This window comes from Syngnathus leptorhynchus, chromosome 22 (genome assembly GCF_054491065.1).
Source record: "Syngnathus leptorhynchus isolate UIUO chromosome 22, UIUO_Slep, whole genome shotgun sequence".
Taxonomy (NCBI): Eukaryota; Metazoa; Chordata; class Actinopteri; order Syngnathiformes; family Syngnathidae; genus Syngnathus; species Syngnathus leptorhynchus.
This window is the reverse complement of record NC_141216.1, coordinates 4,379,770-4,395,602: the sequence shown is the minus strand read 5'-3', so window position 1 is coordinate 4,395,602 and position 15,833 is coordinate 4,379,770. Positions and strand designations below refer to the sequence as shown.

General features: G+C 43.1%; 2 protein-coding genes across 4 annotated transcripts; one reads left to right on the top strand and one right to left on the bottom strand.

Annotated features, from left to right (window-relative positions):
• Nucleotides 1-2: 2 nt before the first annotated feature.
• LOC147039507 (uncharacterized) lies at nucleotides 3-11,726 on the bottom strand. Of its 3 annotated transcripts, none has more exons than XM_085904130.1 (7): nucleotides 11,126-11,726; nucleotides 6,640-6,772; nucleotides 6,376-6,476; nucleotides 6,145-6,293; nucleotides 5,296-5,524; nucleotides 4,951-5,156; nucleotides 3-715 (listed from the first exon to the last, which is right to left on the bottom strand). In XM_085904130.1, the coding sequence occupies exons 1-7, from the start codon at nucleotides 11,232-11,234 to the stop codon at nucleotides 548-550; spliced, it is 1,095 nt and encodes a 364-aa protein (XP_085760256.1). In that variant the 5' UTR covers nucleotides 11,235-11,726; the 3' UTR covers nucleotides 3-547. The 3 variants fall into 3 exon arrangements, with proteins under 3 accessions (XP_085760256.1, XP_085760257.1, XP_085760258.1); XM_085904131.1 differs by lacking the exon at nucleotides 11,126-11,726 and adding an exon at nucleotides 8,850-9,041; XM_085904132.1 differs by lacking the exon at nucleotides 11,126-11,726 and adding an exon at nucleotides 7,239-7,680.
• On the top strand, nucleotides 8,706-15,829 carry LOC147039506 (G protein-coupled receptor 26-like). The gene is made up of 4 exons (XM_085904135.1): nucleotides 8,706-9,292; nucleotides 12,477-13,475; nucleotides 13,788-13,901; nucleotides 13,959-15,829. Exons 2-4 carry the CDS (start codon nucleotides 12,802-12,804, stop codon nucleotides 14,188-14,190), a joined length of 1,020 nt encoding a protein of 339 aa, XP_085760261.1. The 5' UTR covers nucleotides 8,706-9,292; nucleotides 12,477-12,801; the 3' UTR covers nucleotides 14,191-15,829.
• The last annotated feature ends 4 nt before the right edge of the window (nucleotides 15,830-15,833 follow it).

Genomic DNA, 15,833 nt, shown 5'->3' with positions numbered 1-15,833 from the left:
AAAGATATGGCGATTAAAATTCATTTATTCATTATCAGACTCTACAAAAGTACAAATATAAACACTTGCATGCACTCACCACAAAGAAAACTATGAAAAGGAAAAAAGTGCTGAAAACGCTCGATCTGAGGTAAGTCAGCAAAATAATCGAACGCTACATTTAAGATGTTGAATAATCATCTCAATGCAAAGAGTGTACAAAAGACTAACTCCTGTTATTTTCACAGATACTAACAATCAGCGTCGTCGTATCCCTGAGGAACACCATGAGTACAATATCGTGAGTGGTGACAGTTCTCATTATTATTATTTTTTTAACAATTAGTAGAAAGATGGTTCTCGACACACGCACACACGTGTTGTGGTTTAAAAAAAAAAAATATTTCACGTATTGCTAAATGGGTTAGCATATGCAGCGGTAGTGAATAATCATCACTTAGATTTGTATAGCATTTTTCAAGGATGGAAAAAAAAAATCACTTATTTGTAGTAAATAAATCGGACTAATTAAAAGACACTCAGGGACTATGAAAATTCACGTTCCGACTTAAATGCTGAGCGTAATGCTGTGAATAGCGCTGGCCGGGAACTTTGTGTCGACCTTGTCGCCGCTAATCTGGAAGACCACCAAGGTATCGGAGGGTACGTTGGCGGTGGCGCACAGCGTCTTCCCTAACCATCCGTTGGAGCCGCGCTTGTACATTTTGACAGCCACCTGCAGAAAGAGGTGGTTAATGGACAATCGACACCATTTTTGTAGACTTTTTAATGGTCCTAGACATTTTTAGAAGTCTGATTTATTTTTTTCCCCTTACAGCTCCAAAGTGATGCTAAATTTTAGGTAACCTCATTCGTACTGCTTTTTATGTGGCAGAGTTTTTGTAGGGCGTAATTCGTTTCGACCCTCCATCTGAGATTCGGACATTGGCTGGCCTAACTAGATTTGGACGTGCGGGTAATTGAAGCATATCTATTTCAAACAAAATGCCCGCATCGTCTTGTTTGGCCGCATTTACCGGAGATAACAGAATATCACAGTGCCTTTCCACAGCTCCATTTTCTTTCACTTTAGCATTAGGCAATTTTTCAATTATTATTATTATTTTTTTTTTTCTTCTCCCCCTCTGTTCTTTCATCTGCCGGTGTCTCTCATAATGTCCGGGCCTTTTAGTTAATGGCAGCGAGAGTCGGCGGCCGGCCCTTGTCCATTTGGCGGGTCATTGTGGGAGCCCAATAGGCCTTTTATGAGCGCCACATCAAAAGGCAGATAAAGCATTAGAGGTGAGGAGAATACCCGCCGCTATATATGCTCCCTCTTCCCTTTGTCCGCTATTGAAAGTGATCATTTTAATAGTCGGGAAAGCTCGGAGAACGCGACCCCCCCCTCCTCCTCGGCGGTCTGGCGCAACACCTGCACACCTCTCGTCGCTGCTAATTACTCGCTACAAAGGCCGCCACCATTTACTTACTCATTAGCGAGCATTCAATAAAAAGACTCGAGAGACGGAGACAATCGTGTCGTGCATCGCGTCGCATTAGCGGCGTCACGCGCTCTAAGAGGTCGGCCAGTGTGTGTTAATTTGCTAGGGCCGGGAATGAAAAGAAATATATCATTAACGACAGCTGGTAGCTGAGAGGAACGCTCAGTCGTACAAAGACGTTGTAGCGGATCGCTGCCATGTGCAAAAAATATATATATATTTGCAATTAGTGGCAGCAAAGTCGAGTCCTCCTCCAAAAGGTGACAGCGTGACCCCTGTCTGGCCCAAGTCCACCTCTCACTCTGGGCCGGACTGGCACCGTCATCCATCTTGGCCTTGCCAGGAGACATCTTCTTGTTTATCGTCTGCTGCTGCACATAAATCTTGCTGCACTGTCAACTTTGCCCTCGCATCTGCTTTTGTCAACTTAAATACCGAAGTTGACATTTTTTTTTTGCCGAGTCCATCCAAACATTGTTATTCAATTACTTTGGAACTAGTTCGATTAATCTGTCTTAATTGATTGAAAAGTCCCGGTGGCTTTGGCCTTAGTCATGAACTACAATTGTGCTCCGAGGAGAACGAGGGACTGTTTAGCGTGCTTCGGGGCAGGCAACATTAGGGGCGACTGAAATTTACTGACCCCCCAGGAGTCAAACTTACATGACCTTCGTTTGAAGTCGCGGCCATTGAAAGGAAAAATTAGCTCGAGGTGTAAAGCCTCTGATTATTAATCACCTGACCCGTTAAAGACATAAATCAACTTTTACTTGGTGACACGGACGTCAGCTGTCAGCGGGTGCGCTCGCCCCGAGCCATGACCGCAACTTGAGGGCCGGCCAAGTTCGGAATGGTGTCATAGCGTCTGCTTCCCGGATGACAGGAAGCGCATTAGACTCAATGACTGCGATGACCGCTGACATCCAGAATTTTATTTCTATACGTCTGTAAGGGAGGGAGGGGAGGAGTAGGGGGGGGGTCCAAATTTCTTTTTTTCCTCCTCAATGGCTCTGGTTGTCTGGCTTCGTGTGGAGGCCTCAATCTATGACTGATTTAATTTGCTCTCTGCCAACATCTCTAACAGCATTAACCCGCAGAACAACCCCCCCTCCAATCTGACTCCATTAAGTCCCAAATCGGGTTTGGGGACTGTATTGATGCCGCCCGTTATTTGGGCTGATTATGACAACAGCAGACAATGGGCCAAAGTGTCTGTTAAGTCGTTTAGCGCTAATTTCAGCTAACTGTAACAGATGGCGGGCACACGGCGCTGTCTGGACTCGCGGCAATTATCCTTTACATAAAAAGAACAATACTCGGGGTCAAAGGAAACGACTTGAGGCATATAAAGCTAACTCCGATTTCAAAACGTCCAAATGACAGATGATCGTTTGCTGTAACAAAGCTGGAGGCGTCTCGTTGAGAACAGACAAAATTCAGTTTGCATTCAGCAGTCATCCACTCGAGCCATCTTGATTCTCTTCAATTAGCCACAACGGCTTCTCCAAAAGCGTAATTAAGTATCTGCCTTTTGATCGTATCTGGCGGCTGGCCGAGGCAAAAAAATAAATAAAAAATGAATTGTCATTTAGCAAATGTTTTGATTCCCTCAATAATTTCAAACTGGGAGTCTTGACATAACTCACTTCACTCCATAGTCAAATAAATTATTTCCCAATGAATATTAATGTTATTTTTTAACCCGAGTCAAGCCGTAATGTGTCAAACATGAACTCTCGCCGCCTCGCTTGTACATAAATTAACAAAAGTGAGCCACAAGGGCCCTCTGGCATCGGCGAGCAAAGCGCGCATCGGGACGGGAGCGGCGTTGAGTCATCGCCGCTCGCACCGACGCCGTCTCTCGGCGGGACACTCGAGCGGCTTCATCCCGCGTCTTTGCGGCGTGTAATTGCGCAACTCGTCGTCCTTCCGTGGCTTCCTACACGCGTTGGCAAATTATTTCCAATTATTATTTCCAATTCCCTGTTGAGAGCGAGGCTGCAATTACACAAAGCTGAGCATCTGGCTCACTTTTGACTACAATTTCCATTTATTTATTTTTGTTAAGCTAATAGAGGCTAATTTCTGGGCACAGAGATCCAACCCTTCAGTTGGAGTAAATTAAAGAGTTGCATTACTTTTAGTTTATCGGTACAAATTTGAACTAGGCAGAGATTGTGCTTGTATATATATTTTTTTAAATCAAATTATTCTAGTCATTCAAATAATCGTTGCAGCCCTACCATCTATTTTGTAACCTAATGAGAATTGTAAAGAAATTAAATACTTTTTTAGATTTAAAAAAAAATGCTCAAACGATGACAACACTAGACAATATTAGCACCAATTCCAATTTTGTAACCCCGACTTTGCTCTTTATAAAAACCGCAACTAAACGGCAATTACACGTCTGTAAAATGGGAGGATTTGGGGGAAAAAAAAAAAAGCAAACGATCTGACAGAGGACAAACAACATACTGTAAGTAACCTGCAATTGACTCATTCCAAACATACGCACACACTCACACACACTGACAGTAATTACCGCTCAATCCATACAAATTGAATGAAGCCAGAGTCGTGGTCTAAGAATATAGACCATAATTAATAAATTACAGCCTCTCTACTAAATCATTCTCCACTTTGGGGGAGTTGGAGATGGGGTGGCAGACATCCCTTTCTCCTCCAGAATAATTGACTGGGCCCCGTGAAAAAAAAAAAAACACCTCGAGCCGACGTTCACGGGCAGTGACGGCTGAGTGGCCTCGTATTGCACATCTCGTGGCCTGCGAGTTTACAAGTCACAAATCAAAAGGTGTTATTTCTAGGCTCTCGAAAATATGCCCGGGGGAGGTATCCGGTTTCTTTTGACTCTTAAACTGCCCCATAAAAAAACAAAAAAACTAGTTGAACATTGTACTATGTGCTTTGGCCGCCAGGGGGCGATATATTAAGACCTAAGAATATACAAGGACATTTTATGTTTAACATTTGTGACCTCTGACCTTCCCAATTTGTCCACTTTAGAAACTACTTTAATACGCTCACCCTACTCTAAGTATAAGTTGAGATGGATTAAACCCGCTTCCGTTGCCACATACTTGACCGGGAGTCGAACATTTTAGTGTCAATGCGTGCCCCGTGGGTGAGCAACAAAGTGAGCAAAGGTATCAACTACACGAGAAGCTGAAGGGGGAGGAGAGGGTGAAGTAAGTCCTGAGTTTAGTGTCAACAAGACTGACCTTTTGTCTGTTTGACCTTTTACAAATTAACCCCCAAGGTTGGATTTAAACTGCAGATATATAAAGTTCAAAACTGTCAACTCCCAAAGCAATGCAGGTTTAAAGTGCTACTGCCCCCTGCTGGTCTTAAGGCACATTACGCCTGTTTTGTGCATTGAATGCAAAAACTCCTAAAGACTTTCAATGACAATTCTTTTCTTCCTCCACATTTTAGAAGTAATTCCAACCTGAGGAGTGCGTCCCAGCAGAGCCCACATTGTCTTGAGCGTGGAGAAGTCCAGCGTGTCGGTCTCGCTGCGGTCCAGCGCGATGTAGCCACACCCCTTGAAGTCGCCTCGGAGCTGATCGCCGTTGCAAAGTCGCATCAGGTCCCACGTCCCCGAGCGCCTCAGGACCTCCTGCGTCAACGCCATCTGCCCATACGACAGATGACCTGCAATATACAAGGTGGGCACCGTCACCTTCTATTTGTTTTTCTCCTTTGTGGACCAAACGAAAGAAACGTGTATGCCACACGTGGCCCCCGAGCCACATTTTGGCCACACCTGATTCAAAACATGTTCTCCTCTCACCAGAAAGCCAGGAAGGAGTCAGCGCATCCAACATCCAGGCCACGTAGTCTTCCCTGAAGGATTTGAGGAAGCGGTCCACTTGGTCGTGGGAAATCAGCTCCCGCCTCTCTCGAAGCCCCTCGGCCAGCTCGCACTCAGACGAAGGGAAGACCACCCTCGGGAATAAGAGGCTCTGGCGCACGGGCACGCCGCTCTGCCTCAAATGGCCGCATAAGTGAGTCGTCTTGATCTGGAGGGAAAAACGGTAACAAGAAATCATTGAATTACCTCCGCCAAGGCAGCTTTTCAAACTATTCTGCTTTGGAAGAGAACAATTTGGTTGGCTTCATTGGAATTCTGTTTTGAAGGACATTTGCTAAGGCTGTTTCTCCATTCACAGTGCAATAATCCGATTTTGGAAATGCCTTTTGTGTCTTACACAATTGGCACCTACGATTAGAGCCACTTTGTGTAAACTAATCAAGTTAAAAGGGCTCGTTTAAACAATTTTCGATAATGTCGTGCTTGCGCCTGTGTGACTAAAGCGAAGCTCTCCAGAGATGAAGCAGGTCACACGAGGAGCCAGCTGTGTTTTTTAGGCACCTGCCCGCTCCTCCCCCTCCACAATACATGAACATAATTGCGGCCTTTCCATTGAAGAGCAGCCACTCTGCAAGTTTCGGAAGCCACCGACAAGTGTTGGAAATTTACATATAAATTGCCGGTGTGATGCTCTTGACCTCGGCTCCGGTCTGGATGAAAACCATTTGCCGGACAATTGGTTGGACCCACGGACACAAGGGTGCACATTTGACATCAGCTATTTGAAAAGTTCACCCCCCCCTCCTCCTTTTTTGTTTTTTTTGTTACCGTGATGGCCTTGAGGGGGTCCTCGAACTGTTCGATGCAGGTGTTGCTAAAGTCGCGATCCTTTTCTTTGACTTGAACGTGCCACTTTTGGTCGTGAGCGGACACCAGACCTCGCCAGGGTTTTACGTCGATGCAGAAGATCCCTTGGCCTTAGAAAGAGGGAGTTGGGGAAGAAGAAAAAAAAAAACCATGAAGCATGTGGAACTCTAAATTGAATAACATTTCCCTTACTTGTGACAATCACGATGTCAATGTCATCTTTGACAACTTGAAAGTTATCGGGGATCCGCAGATTGCAGTAGATGTTCTCTTTCCTCAGCCCGGTGAGTTTCCTGCAGTATAGATTTGTTAGCTTTTTAAACATACATTATACATAGAGCCACCGATGACCTCCATTTAATGTTTCTTTCCGGATTTAAGCCAAGCTGGGAGGCTGACAAAAAATATCAGGTGGGTTCAGTTTAATTCTCACATTTGTGTGGTTCAACTTGTTACCTGACATGTTGAAGGAAGTCAGTTTGCGTTTGAGGCACTTGGTGACCTCTTGAACTCTGCGGAGTCTTGCAGCCGCTGATGTGTAACTGGGTCAACAGGCTGCCAAGCTGAAGCATCTTACAACTGTGTTTTCCTGAGGCGATGCAGATATTTTTCATTAAGAAAATCTTATGGGATGCAATTTTCCGCCTTTTATTGAATGCTGAGAATAATAAAACACAATGAGCACTGACACAAAAGCTGCTATCAGCCACAGCTCTCAGCCAGACATTCCCACAGACTTGATGACATCACTAAGGAGCCCCCGCCTCTTAAAGGCAGTACACTTGTGTACAGTTCTTACCACAGCCCCACATGCTTTGCTTGAAATTTATTTTATTCTCAAATATCTTTATAGCATGTTTACAAAGTCAGTTTTAATACGTTTCTGTGTATTTATTGATGATGTCAGTGGTTGGTTGCTTTGTAAAAATTATTCTGGGCAACATGGCAATAAAATTATAAAAGATGAGCAAGCAAGATAGCAAAATAAAACAGTCGCATGATGTTCCCCCACCCCGTCATACGTAACTACTGTGATAAACATAGCCACTACATACCGTCGATGTCCTTGCGCAATCGTATGAAAACAAAACAAATCTTTTGACATTTCCCCCTGCAAAAAACAAGTCTTCTTTTGTTTGTTTACACCTCGCGTCGCGATCTCGAAGCAGTATATTATCCTGAAAAGCCTGTTTCACAATCCTCCCCTCCCTCCTTCCTTCCTTCCTTCCTTCCTTCCTTGGCTTTCCTTCCTTCTTGGACGTAAACAAGCGACCATGTGCGCAGAACGCGGCGTCATATTTCGGAGCCAGCGTCATGACGTCAGAGCGCAACGTCATTACGTCGTTGACGTACTTGAAACAATAGTTTTTCACTTGAACACATATGTGATCCATTTAACAAAGTCCTAAAAGTAAATCGTTGTATAACAAAATAAAAGACGTTTCTGCTATATTATTCCTCACGTTTGTATATCATATAGTACAACCTTTAGAGCTATACCTAGCTTGTGTCAAATAATATAAACACACATTTCCAGGTATAGACTCACTTAAAATGTAATATATATTTGGGGAGAAATATGAAGATCAAGATTGAATTCGTTCCCCCTGAACCATAAAGATCAGCGAGCATTCTCACATCCTGCGTGAGGCCCTGTCGAGAGGATATTACAAAAGCGACGGTAGCATATTTAATTCGCCGGCGCTGGAGAATATCTCCATGTGCTTACAAACAATATCCGCGTGGCCCCGAATACAAGCGTGAAAGAGCTTAATATGAGAGCAGATAGCCAAATCAGCCGCTGTGCACCAAGCTGAATGGAAGTCAATAAACAAGAGGGCACTCTGCTCCTCCTGACCCTCACTTCTGGCGTGGAGATCGGCGACGATAACTCCATGCAGGCGCAACCTCAATAAAAGCCAAACAATGGAGGGAGATAAATAGATATTAAATTAAAGCAAAAGCGATAGCAGCCAGAGGTTCAGGACAAAAGCAATGTTATGCTTTCATGGTGTACACAATCGACATTCTGCAATTGGAAGTTGCATTCGCTTCAGTGTATGTTGTTGAAATGAATACAATATCGGCAATAATCGTGGTACGGATTTCTGTAATCTGACACTCTTTGTAAAAACCACCATTTCCATTTTTAAACCACCCATTTAAACCAAGTGTCTCATTTGGTAAAGTGGGCTAATAGCACTATTCATTTGCACTCGTCTCCTTAAATTATTAACACGAGTGACCCCCCCCCCCCCCCCACCACCAGCGAGCAGTGAGAAGTATAAAGAACTTAACTGGCCCAATCAAATGTGAGGTGTAATAGGAGGGCAGTAGCTGGGCCCACCTTTAAAAACAGCCTGAAATTTTGCCCTCTTTAATTCTGTCATGAAAACCCACGGTGGACCTGACAACACTGTTATTAACAGAAATATGAGCCAACGGCAAATGACTCGGGTCGTCTGTCTCTTTTTTTTTCTCGCCCATTAATTTGATTAATATATAAACGATGAACGTGGACGACAATCAGATGTGCTAGCGCTCGCTTTGGGTTTTTGGCCTCTTATCTGCACATTCACTGGGTAATTTCCTGTGTGTGCTAATTAAATGGATTGCAATGGTGCATCTGAGGTTTTAGGATAAATTGAGACCCTAACTCTCCTCACCCTTCCCCTGCAGGCAGGACGAGTCCAAAATAGGAGTACTGTAGAGCATGAGTCAATTTGTCTCTCGTGTCAGTGGACAGTTCTTCATCAAGACCAAATATCTACACTACTTTCAAGACAATTCATTTGATGAAGACTTGCTTTCTTTTGTAGAGAACTGGTCAATTCAAATTGTGTGAGTGAAATTTCCAAGAGTTTGATGATGTACCATCTACGACATTGCTTTGTGGTTACAGAAAACATAGAAATCACAAAGTGTTTTTTTTTTTTGCTTTGGTTGCTTTGATGCTTTGCAAAGTTTCATACAGGCTCAAATGGATGTGACCGGAGCATAAAGTTGATAAGGGGAGGGCGACTTATTCAGTGATGCAACTGATCAGAGACGTAGACAGTCAGTTGTTGTAGCTGAGATGATGATATGATCCAATTACACCTTTAAAGAAGTAAGGAGACACACATAATTGTATTTGTTGTGTTTGTATTTGAAACACTGACAACATCTTCACGGTTGTGACTGCTATTGTTTTCCTGTTTAGAACTATATAGGAGAGTTTTACAATGTTTAAATCTGTCAAATGTATGATAGAATGTTTTTCAAAAGAATAATGGAAGGGGACACATTTAAGAATAATAAAAAAAAACGTTTTCTTAGGTCCATTATGTTTGGAATATTTTGAAAAATGTTTTTGTTTAATCACCCACTAAAATGTAGCATTATCATCATAAAAAAAGAAGAGTGATTCTCATATTTTTGTGTCACTAGCTAACAAAATAGAAATGAAACATCACAGCTGTACTGTCATTTCATTTTAGAGTTGTGTAAAAATATTATATACTGTATTGCCACCAAACCTTTTATTGCAGGAATTAAAAATATGTAATGTAATATGATATAATATAATATAGCCATGCTGCGGGGAAAAAAGACACATCCACCTAAAGTACTGAACCGAAACCCTGCAATTTAAGGGTTGGCGGAGGTTTTCAATTGCTTTGTCGCCCCCTCGTGGTTTAAGTTTGAAGCACATGTTTAAACGAGTAATATCAATATATGTATAATGAATATATACTAATAAATACGAAATAATAAATATATTTGTAATAAAAGTATAATATTAAATAGTATAATATACATATAATCTTAATTAATTATTAGTAAAACTAAAAAGTATAACATTAAATACAAATATTACTGGTTTAAGCATGTGCTTCACACACTTCAAACCAGTAATATCAATACATAATAAATATATACAAATTAATATAATATAATATATTATAATATAATATAATATAATATTAGCCATGCTGCGGGACAAAAATACAGATCCACGTAAGACACTGAATCGAAACCCTTCAATTTGAGGGTTCGCGGAGGTTTTCAATTGCTCTGTCGCCCCCTCGTGGTTTGACATATCAATATATAATGAACTTAGACTAAGACTAATAAATACTATACAATAAATATATTTGTAATAAAAGTATAATATTAAATAGTACAATATTAAAATAATATTAAATATTAGTATAATTAAAAAGTAAATTAAATACAAATATTGCTGTTTTAAGCATGTACTTCGTACTTTAACCACCATATATTATATTATATTATATTATATTATATTATATTATATATCCATCCATTTTCTGTACCGCTTATATTATATTATATTATATTATATTATATTATATTATATTATATATCCATCCATTTTCTGTACCGCTTATATTATATTATATTATATTATATTATATTATATTAATAGAAAAATCTGAATAATTATTCTTATTTATTTATTATTATTATTAATATTTATTTCATAATTAATTTTATATTTTGTGTCAAATATGTTATGTATTTATATTAATGGTTTAAGCATGTGCTTCAGCCTTTAACCGCAGGAGGGCGACAAAGCAATTCAAAACGTCCGCCAACCATCAATTACAAGGTTTCATGTTTAGTGTCTTACGTGTATGTGTACTTTTGCCCCGCAGCATGGCTATGTATATTATGGCCGGAATACGGCCCTGTGTACCATTCAATTATTTTACTAATGTATGTTTTCATAAAGTGTAGTCTTGTAGAATGAGTGCTTATTTAATCGTTCATCTTTTCAGTGACATTTAGAGAGGAAAGGATTCTCATGTCAAGACAGTACACTCCCACAGGCTTGTTAGTTATTACAAATGACTCATGGCTGTGTCAATGTTTTCACTCTATTTGCTAGTCCCCCCCCCCCCCCCAAAAAAAAAAAACTGCCAGACGTTTTACACACCTCTCAGATGGAGCTTTCCTAAACATCTTCTAGGTTGGAGTTCTTGGAAAAGTACCCTTAGAATAACACTGGGCACAAAAGGTGAGCGCAGCTTGCGGCTTACGTTCATCTCGTAGGCGTAGGCCCGTCAGTCGGTGGCAAATCAAGTGTGGGATGGGAAGCGGCAGCCCATTCGCTGTCACAGCGAAAAGGAAGAGTGCTGCGGGCCCTCTCGCACACTGTCAAATTCTGCGTGCGTTCACTCTTCTGACAGGAGGAATCAGACTCAAACAACCAACCTGTAGCACTAAAACACACATAAAGGGAGAATAGCATCAGGAAGTTTTTGTTTTTTCTTTGAACTAATCCATGACCCCCACCCAAAGTTAAGTCTGAATAGGAATAGTCGTTCTCTAGTCTGCTGAATCGGCTTACTAATGAGGACAAGGAGCATGCTTGTACATGGAGCTTATTATCAAGGATGAACTAAATGCTACAATGACTTCCCATCCACGCTCATGCAATTGTGGAGTAGTGCAAGAGTAACTCTCCACCCATCCGCCCACTCATGCTCACTCCACCCATCCTGATTCCCTCCATCCTCGCTGTCACGTGTAGAGGCCCATGCTTTTGAACAGGAAAGATCACCGTATACTGGTGACAGTGACTGATATGTGTGTGTGTGTGTGTGTGTGTGTGTGTGTGTGTGTGTGTGTGTGTGTGTGTGTGTGTGTATGGGGGGGGGGATTGGTGGGCGTTGTTGCAAAATGCAGTGGCGTCATCCGTGAAATCCCTGGAGTGAAAAGCAAGTTGTCCAAACGACTTAACGGAGCAGACCTGATTAGCATATCGGGAGTCCTGAGAGACCAAACATGGGATGCAAGCGTCCACTTGGGTTGAAATGCATGAAGTGAAAGATGCTGTATGGACCAGTAGCGTGACAAAATGTCACGCAGATGAGAGCGAGTCCTTGTGGCAGACAAATCAGAGCAGAAAAAGGCTTCGGGCTGTTTCTGTGCCACTCCCATGTGTGTGTGATATACTGCCCCAAGTGGCCAATGCATGTATGTCCATCAGGAGCAGCGAAATGGCCATTGAATTGAAGCACAAACTGCATGTCAATATTGTCTTTTTTTAGGTTTGAACTTATGCTATAAATGTTTATTTGTTCTTGCATTTTACTGTTGCATTTTCATCAGCCTAGATTTCATGCAATATCCCATTTTGCTTACGTTGTCATTTATAATGTTATATAAATTGATTTTGACTGAAGGGGAAATTCAACAATAATTGAACAATCAGTAAATGGAGGGCCCAAACTCATAAAGTTTGTTGCATTATATATATTTAGCAAATTGTGTCTTTCTTGCAGGCATGTGCATCTGTGTCTGAGGGTCTTGGCTGAAGTAAGCCCACACACTGCTCGGCGTGTGCGGAGGGGGGGTGATACCTCCAGAAGCATCACATGTAGGACGACAAAAGCCCTCCACTGGACGCAGCGTTTGGTTGACACCCCACCCGTCAAAAAAAAAAAAAAATAGTAGGGAAGCCTTCTCTCCCTCGTCTTTGAAGCAATGTAGTGGAAAGGAGAACAGGGGGATCTCCGAGCGCCCGGAGAAGGGTGGGGGGTGGCCGCTCGAGGAGCATCGCTGCACGGACATGAGCGCCCGAAAAGTGTCTCTTTTTGCCATTTGAGGATGGACCCCGCGGAGGCGTTGGTGTTCTCCTTGGTGCTGGTCATCATCGTGGTGTCGTTGCTGTCCAACGCGCTGGTGCTGATCTGCTTCGCGTACAGCCCCGAGATCCGCAAGCAGGCTCCGGGGCTCTTCAACCTCAACCTGACCTTCTGCAACCTGTTGCTCACCGTGGCCAACATGCCGCTGACGCTGGCCGCCCTGGCGAGCCGCGCGCAGCCCGGCGGCGACGCCTTGTGCCAGGCGGCCGGCTTCCTGGAGACCTTTCTATCCACCAATTCCATGCTGAGCATGGCGGCGCTCAGCATCGACCGCTGGGTCGCGGTGGTCTTCCCGCTCCGCTATCACTCCAAGATGCGCCACCGGGACGCCGCCTTGGTTTTGGGCTACACTTGGGCGCACTCCATCAGCTTTTCCACGGCCGCCACTTGCCTCTCGGCGCTGGGCTACCACCGCCTTTACGCCGCTTGCACGCTGGCCGCGCCGCGGGAGCGGGCGAGCGGACGCACGCAGTTCGTTATCTTCACGGTCCTCTTCCACGCGTTCAGCTTCCTGCTGTCCTTCATCGTGCTGTGCGTCACTTACCTCAAAGTGCTCAAAGTGGCCCGCTTTCACTGCAGGAGGATCGACGTCATCACCATGCAAACTCTGGTGCTACTCGTCGACATCCACCCCAGGTGAGAGTAAAAAAAAAAAAAAGTACTTCATCTTGTAAATCGTTACTTTTTAACCACCACGAAGGAACTTAGAAATAATGTGGATTCCTCTTTTATGTTCCTGACACCAAGGAAGTTCTTTTATGCCACTTTGTGTTGTTCCATCATGAAAATATCGCTGACTGTCCCGTTTGTTCTCCACCATTGTTCTCGTTTCTTCTACAACAGAAATGATACTAAGATGGATCAATATTCATTCATGGTGAATATAATATAATGCCTACAATAGAAAATGACAGAAATGGTGTCTTTTGAATTTTTCTCATTTTCTAGTGTTCGACAGCGTTGCCTGGAGGAGCAGAGGCGGCGGCGGCAGCGAGCCACCAAGAAGATCAGCACCTTCATCGGCACCTTCATGCTCTGCTTCGCTCCTTACGTCATCACTAGGTGAGTCACAACGCTTGTGGGAGATACCCTGATCTCAGGATTGTCTTGGCCCTGCAGGATCGTGGAGTTGTTCCCGGCGGTGCCCATCAGCCCCCATTGGGGCACGGTGTCCAAGTGCTTGGCGTACAGCAAGGCGGCGTGTGACCCCTTTGTGTACTCGCTGCTGCGCCACCAGTACCGCAAGACCTGCGGCGACATCGTGGACCGGCTGCTCAAACGCCACCGCTCCTCAAACGAGTCGAGGCCGAGCCCAGAGGGTCGAGGTCTCAGTTTACCCCGGGTGGAGTGACGACGAGGAACTGCCGTGGACTACGTGCGCAAGCGCCTGGTGGAGTCAAGGGTAGCTATACTGGATCTTCCAGCACGTGACTTGAGTGAATTATTTATCGAAGAGTGATTTGTAGCACTGAACGTTCCCGATCAAGTGATTTGATCGTACTCAAGTGCATCTTAATCCGGATGATTTCAGCTACAAGGACTTTTATTACTCTACAAGTGGATGGAAAGTCACAATTGTGTTTATTTTATGCTACCACTGATTGTACTTTGTGACCCATTTTTGCCCCCCCCCCCCAATACGAGAACGATTTTCGTCGGCGTATGTAACCCAACAAAATAACAAAACAATTAAAATAACTAAAAGGCACTTCCGGGTCAAAGGGGGTACGTGCCTGTTCCTAAGGGTCACATAAGTAGCCTGAAAATAGTCAGTGGTGATGGGATATTGTGATTTCCTAGGAATGTTGTAGACGTGATCCTTTGAAAAGAGAGATTTCTAGAAATACAGTGTTGCATATTGATATTTACCTGTTCCTGTTAAATTATTGCTGATAATTATTGAGAAATGATGATCGGTGTCTTTGCATAGATGGATAGCAAAGGTAGCGAATTTGTTATTTCTGAAGTGTGATTCAAACCGGTAGGCCTCAACTCAGTCTGGTCGATATAGTGAGGGAGAATTAAAAAAACAAAACAAAACAAAGTTGTGCAGTTTAATACGATACTGATGGTCATTTTCGCACCTGCTTGTGCACTGGCGTAATGTTTATCACCATTATCATCGATCAATAATACTTAAGCAGATTGGTGCGGACGCCGAGTCATGGGTTGTGTTGCGGCTAATTGGATGACAAATGTGCAGCGTTTCAAAGCACAACCGCAATTAGACTTTTACAACCACACACAAGCGCCCAACGCTTATATTTACTTAGTCGACAAATCTCGACTCGTTGTTGTCTGGAAGTATGATTCGATGTCACAGAGCATGCTAGCTAAACATCTTTAGCGTTAGCAACTATTAGTTTGTTTGGCGTACTGTACTGTTACACACCAAGACAAATAATGCCTTAAATGCTGTAATCTGGGTCACATGGACTATTTTCCATACAAATACACAACTATAGGAAGAAATAACTGTTGCCTTATTACACGTGTGTGTCTGATGTGTGTTTTTGTGTGGCTGCTGATGCTTTACATGGACAACAATAGTTGTTATTAACCTCATGATTGGTGGTTGTTTTGATAGAAAGTACTACATTGTACCGTGACAGGATTTAAATGCAAATGAACTCTGGTGGTAGGACCTTTTAATTTTTTTTGTGTGGTCAGTTGAACGTATCAGAAGATGCTAATGATGCGGTATTGATGAAGACAATTACCAGAATTGTAACGCGAGCGGAGAACATGATGGCGGGTTCAGATTTTGTGACCTCCGTGATTAAAGTGTCAATATAATAGCGGCGATTGCTGTTGTCATTGATTTGATGGAAGCAAATGTGTACACATTTGAGATCAAAATAAAATGTTGACCACCCCCGTGTATGGGCGCCAATGTCTGGACCGTACGTGCATTCGCACCTCGAGAACGGGCCGAGATGATAAACACACAGCTCGTTGGGTCCGAAGTGACAACTTGTGAAGTGGACACCTTGG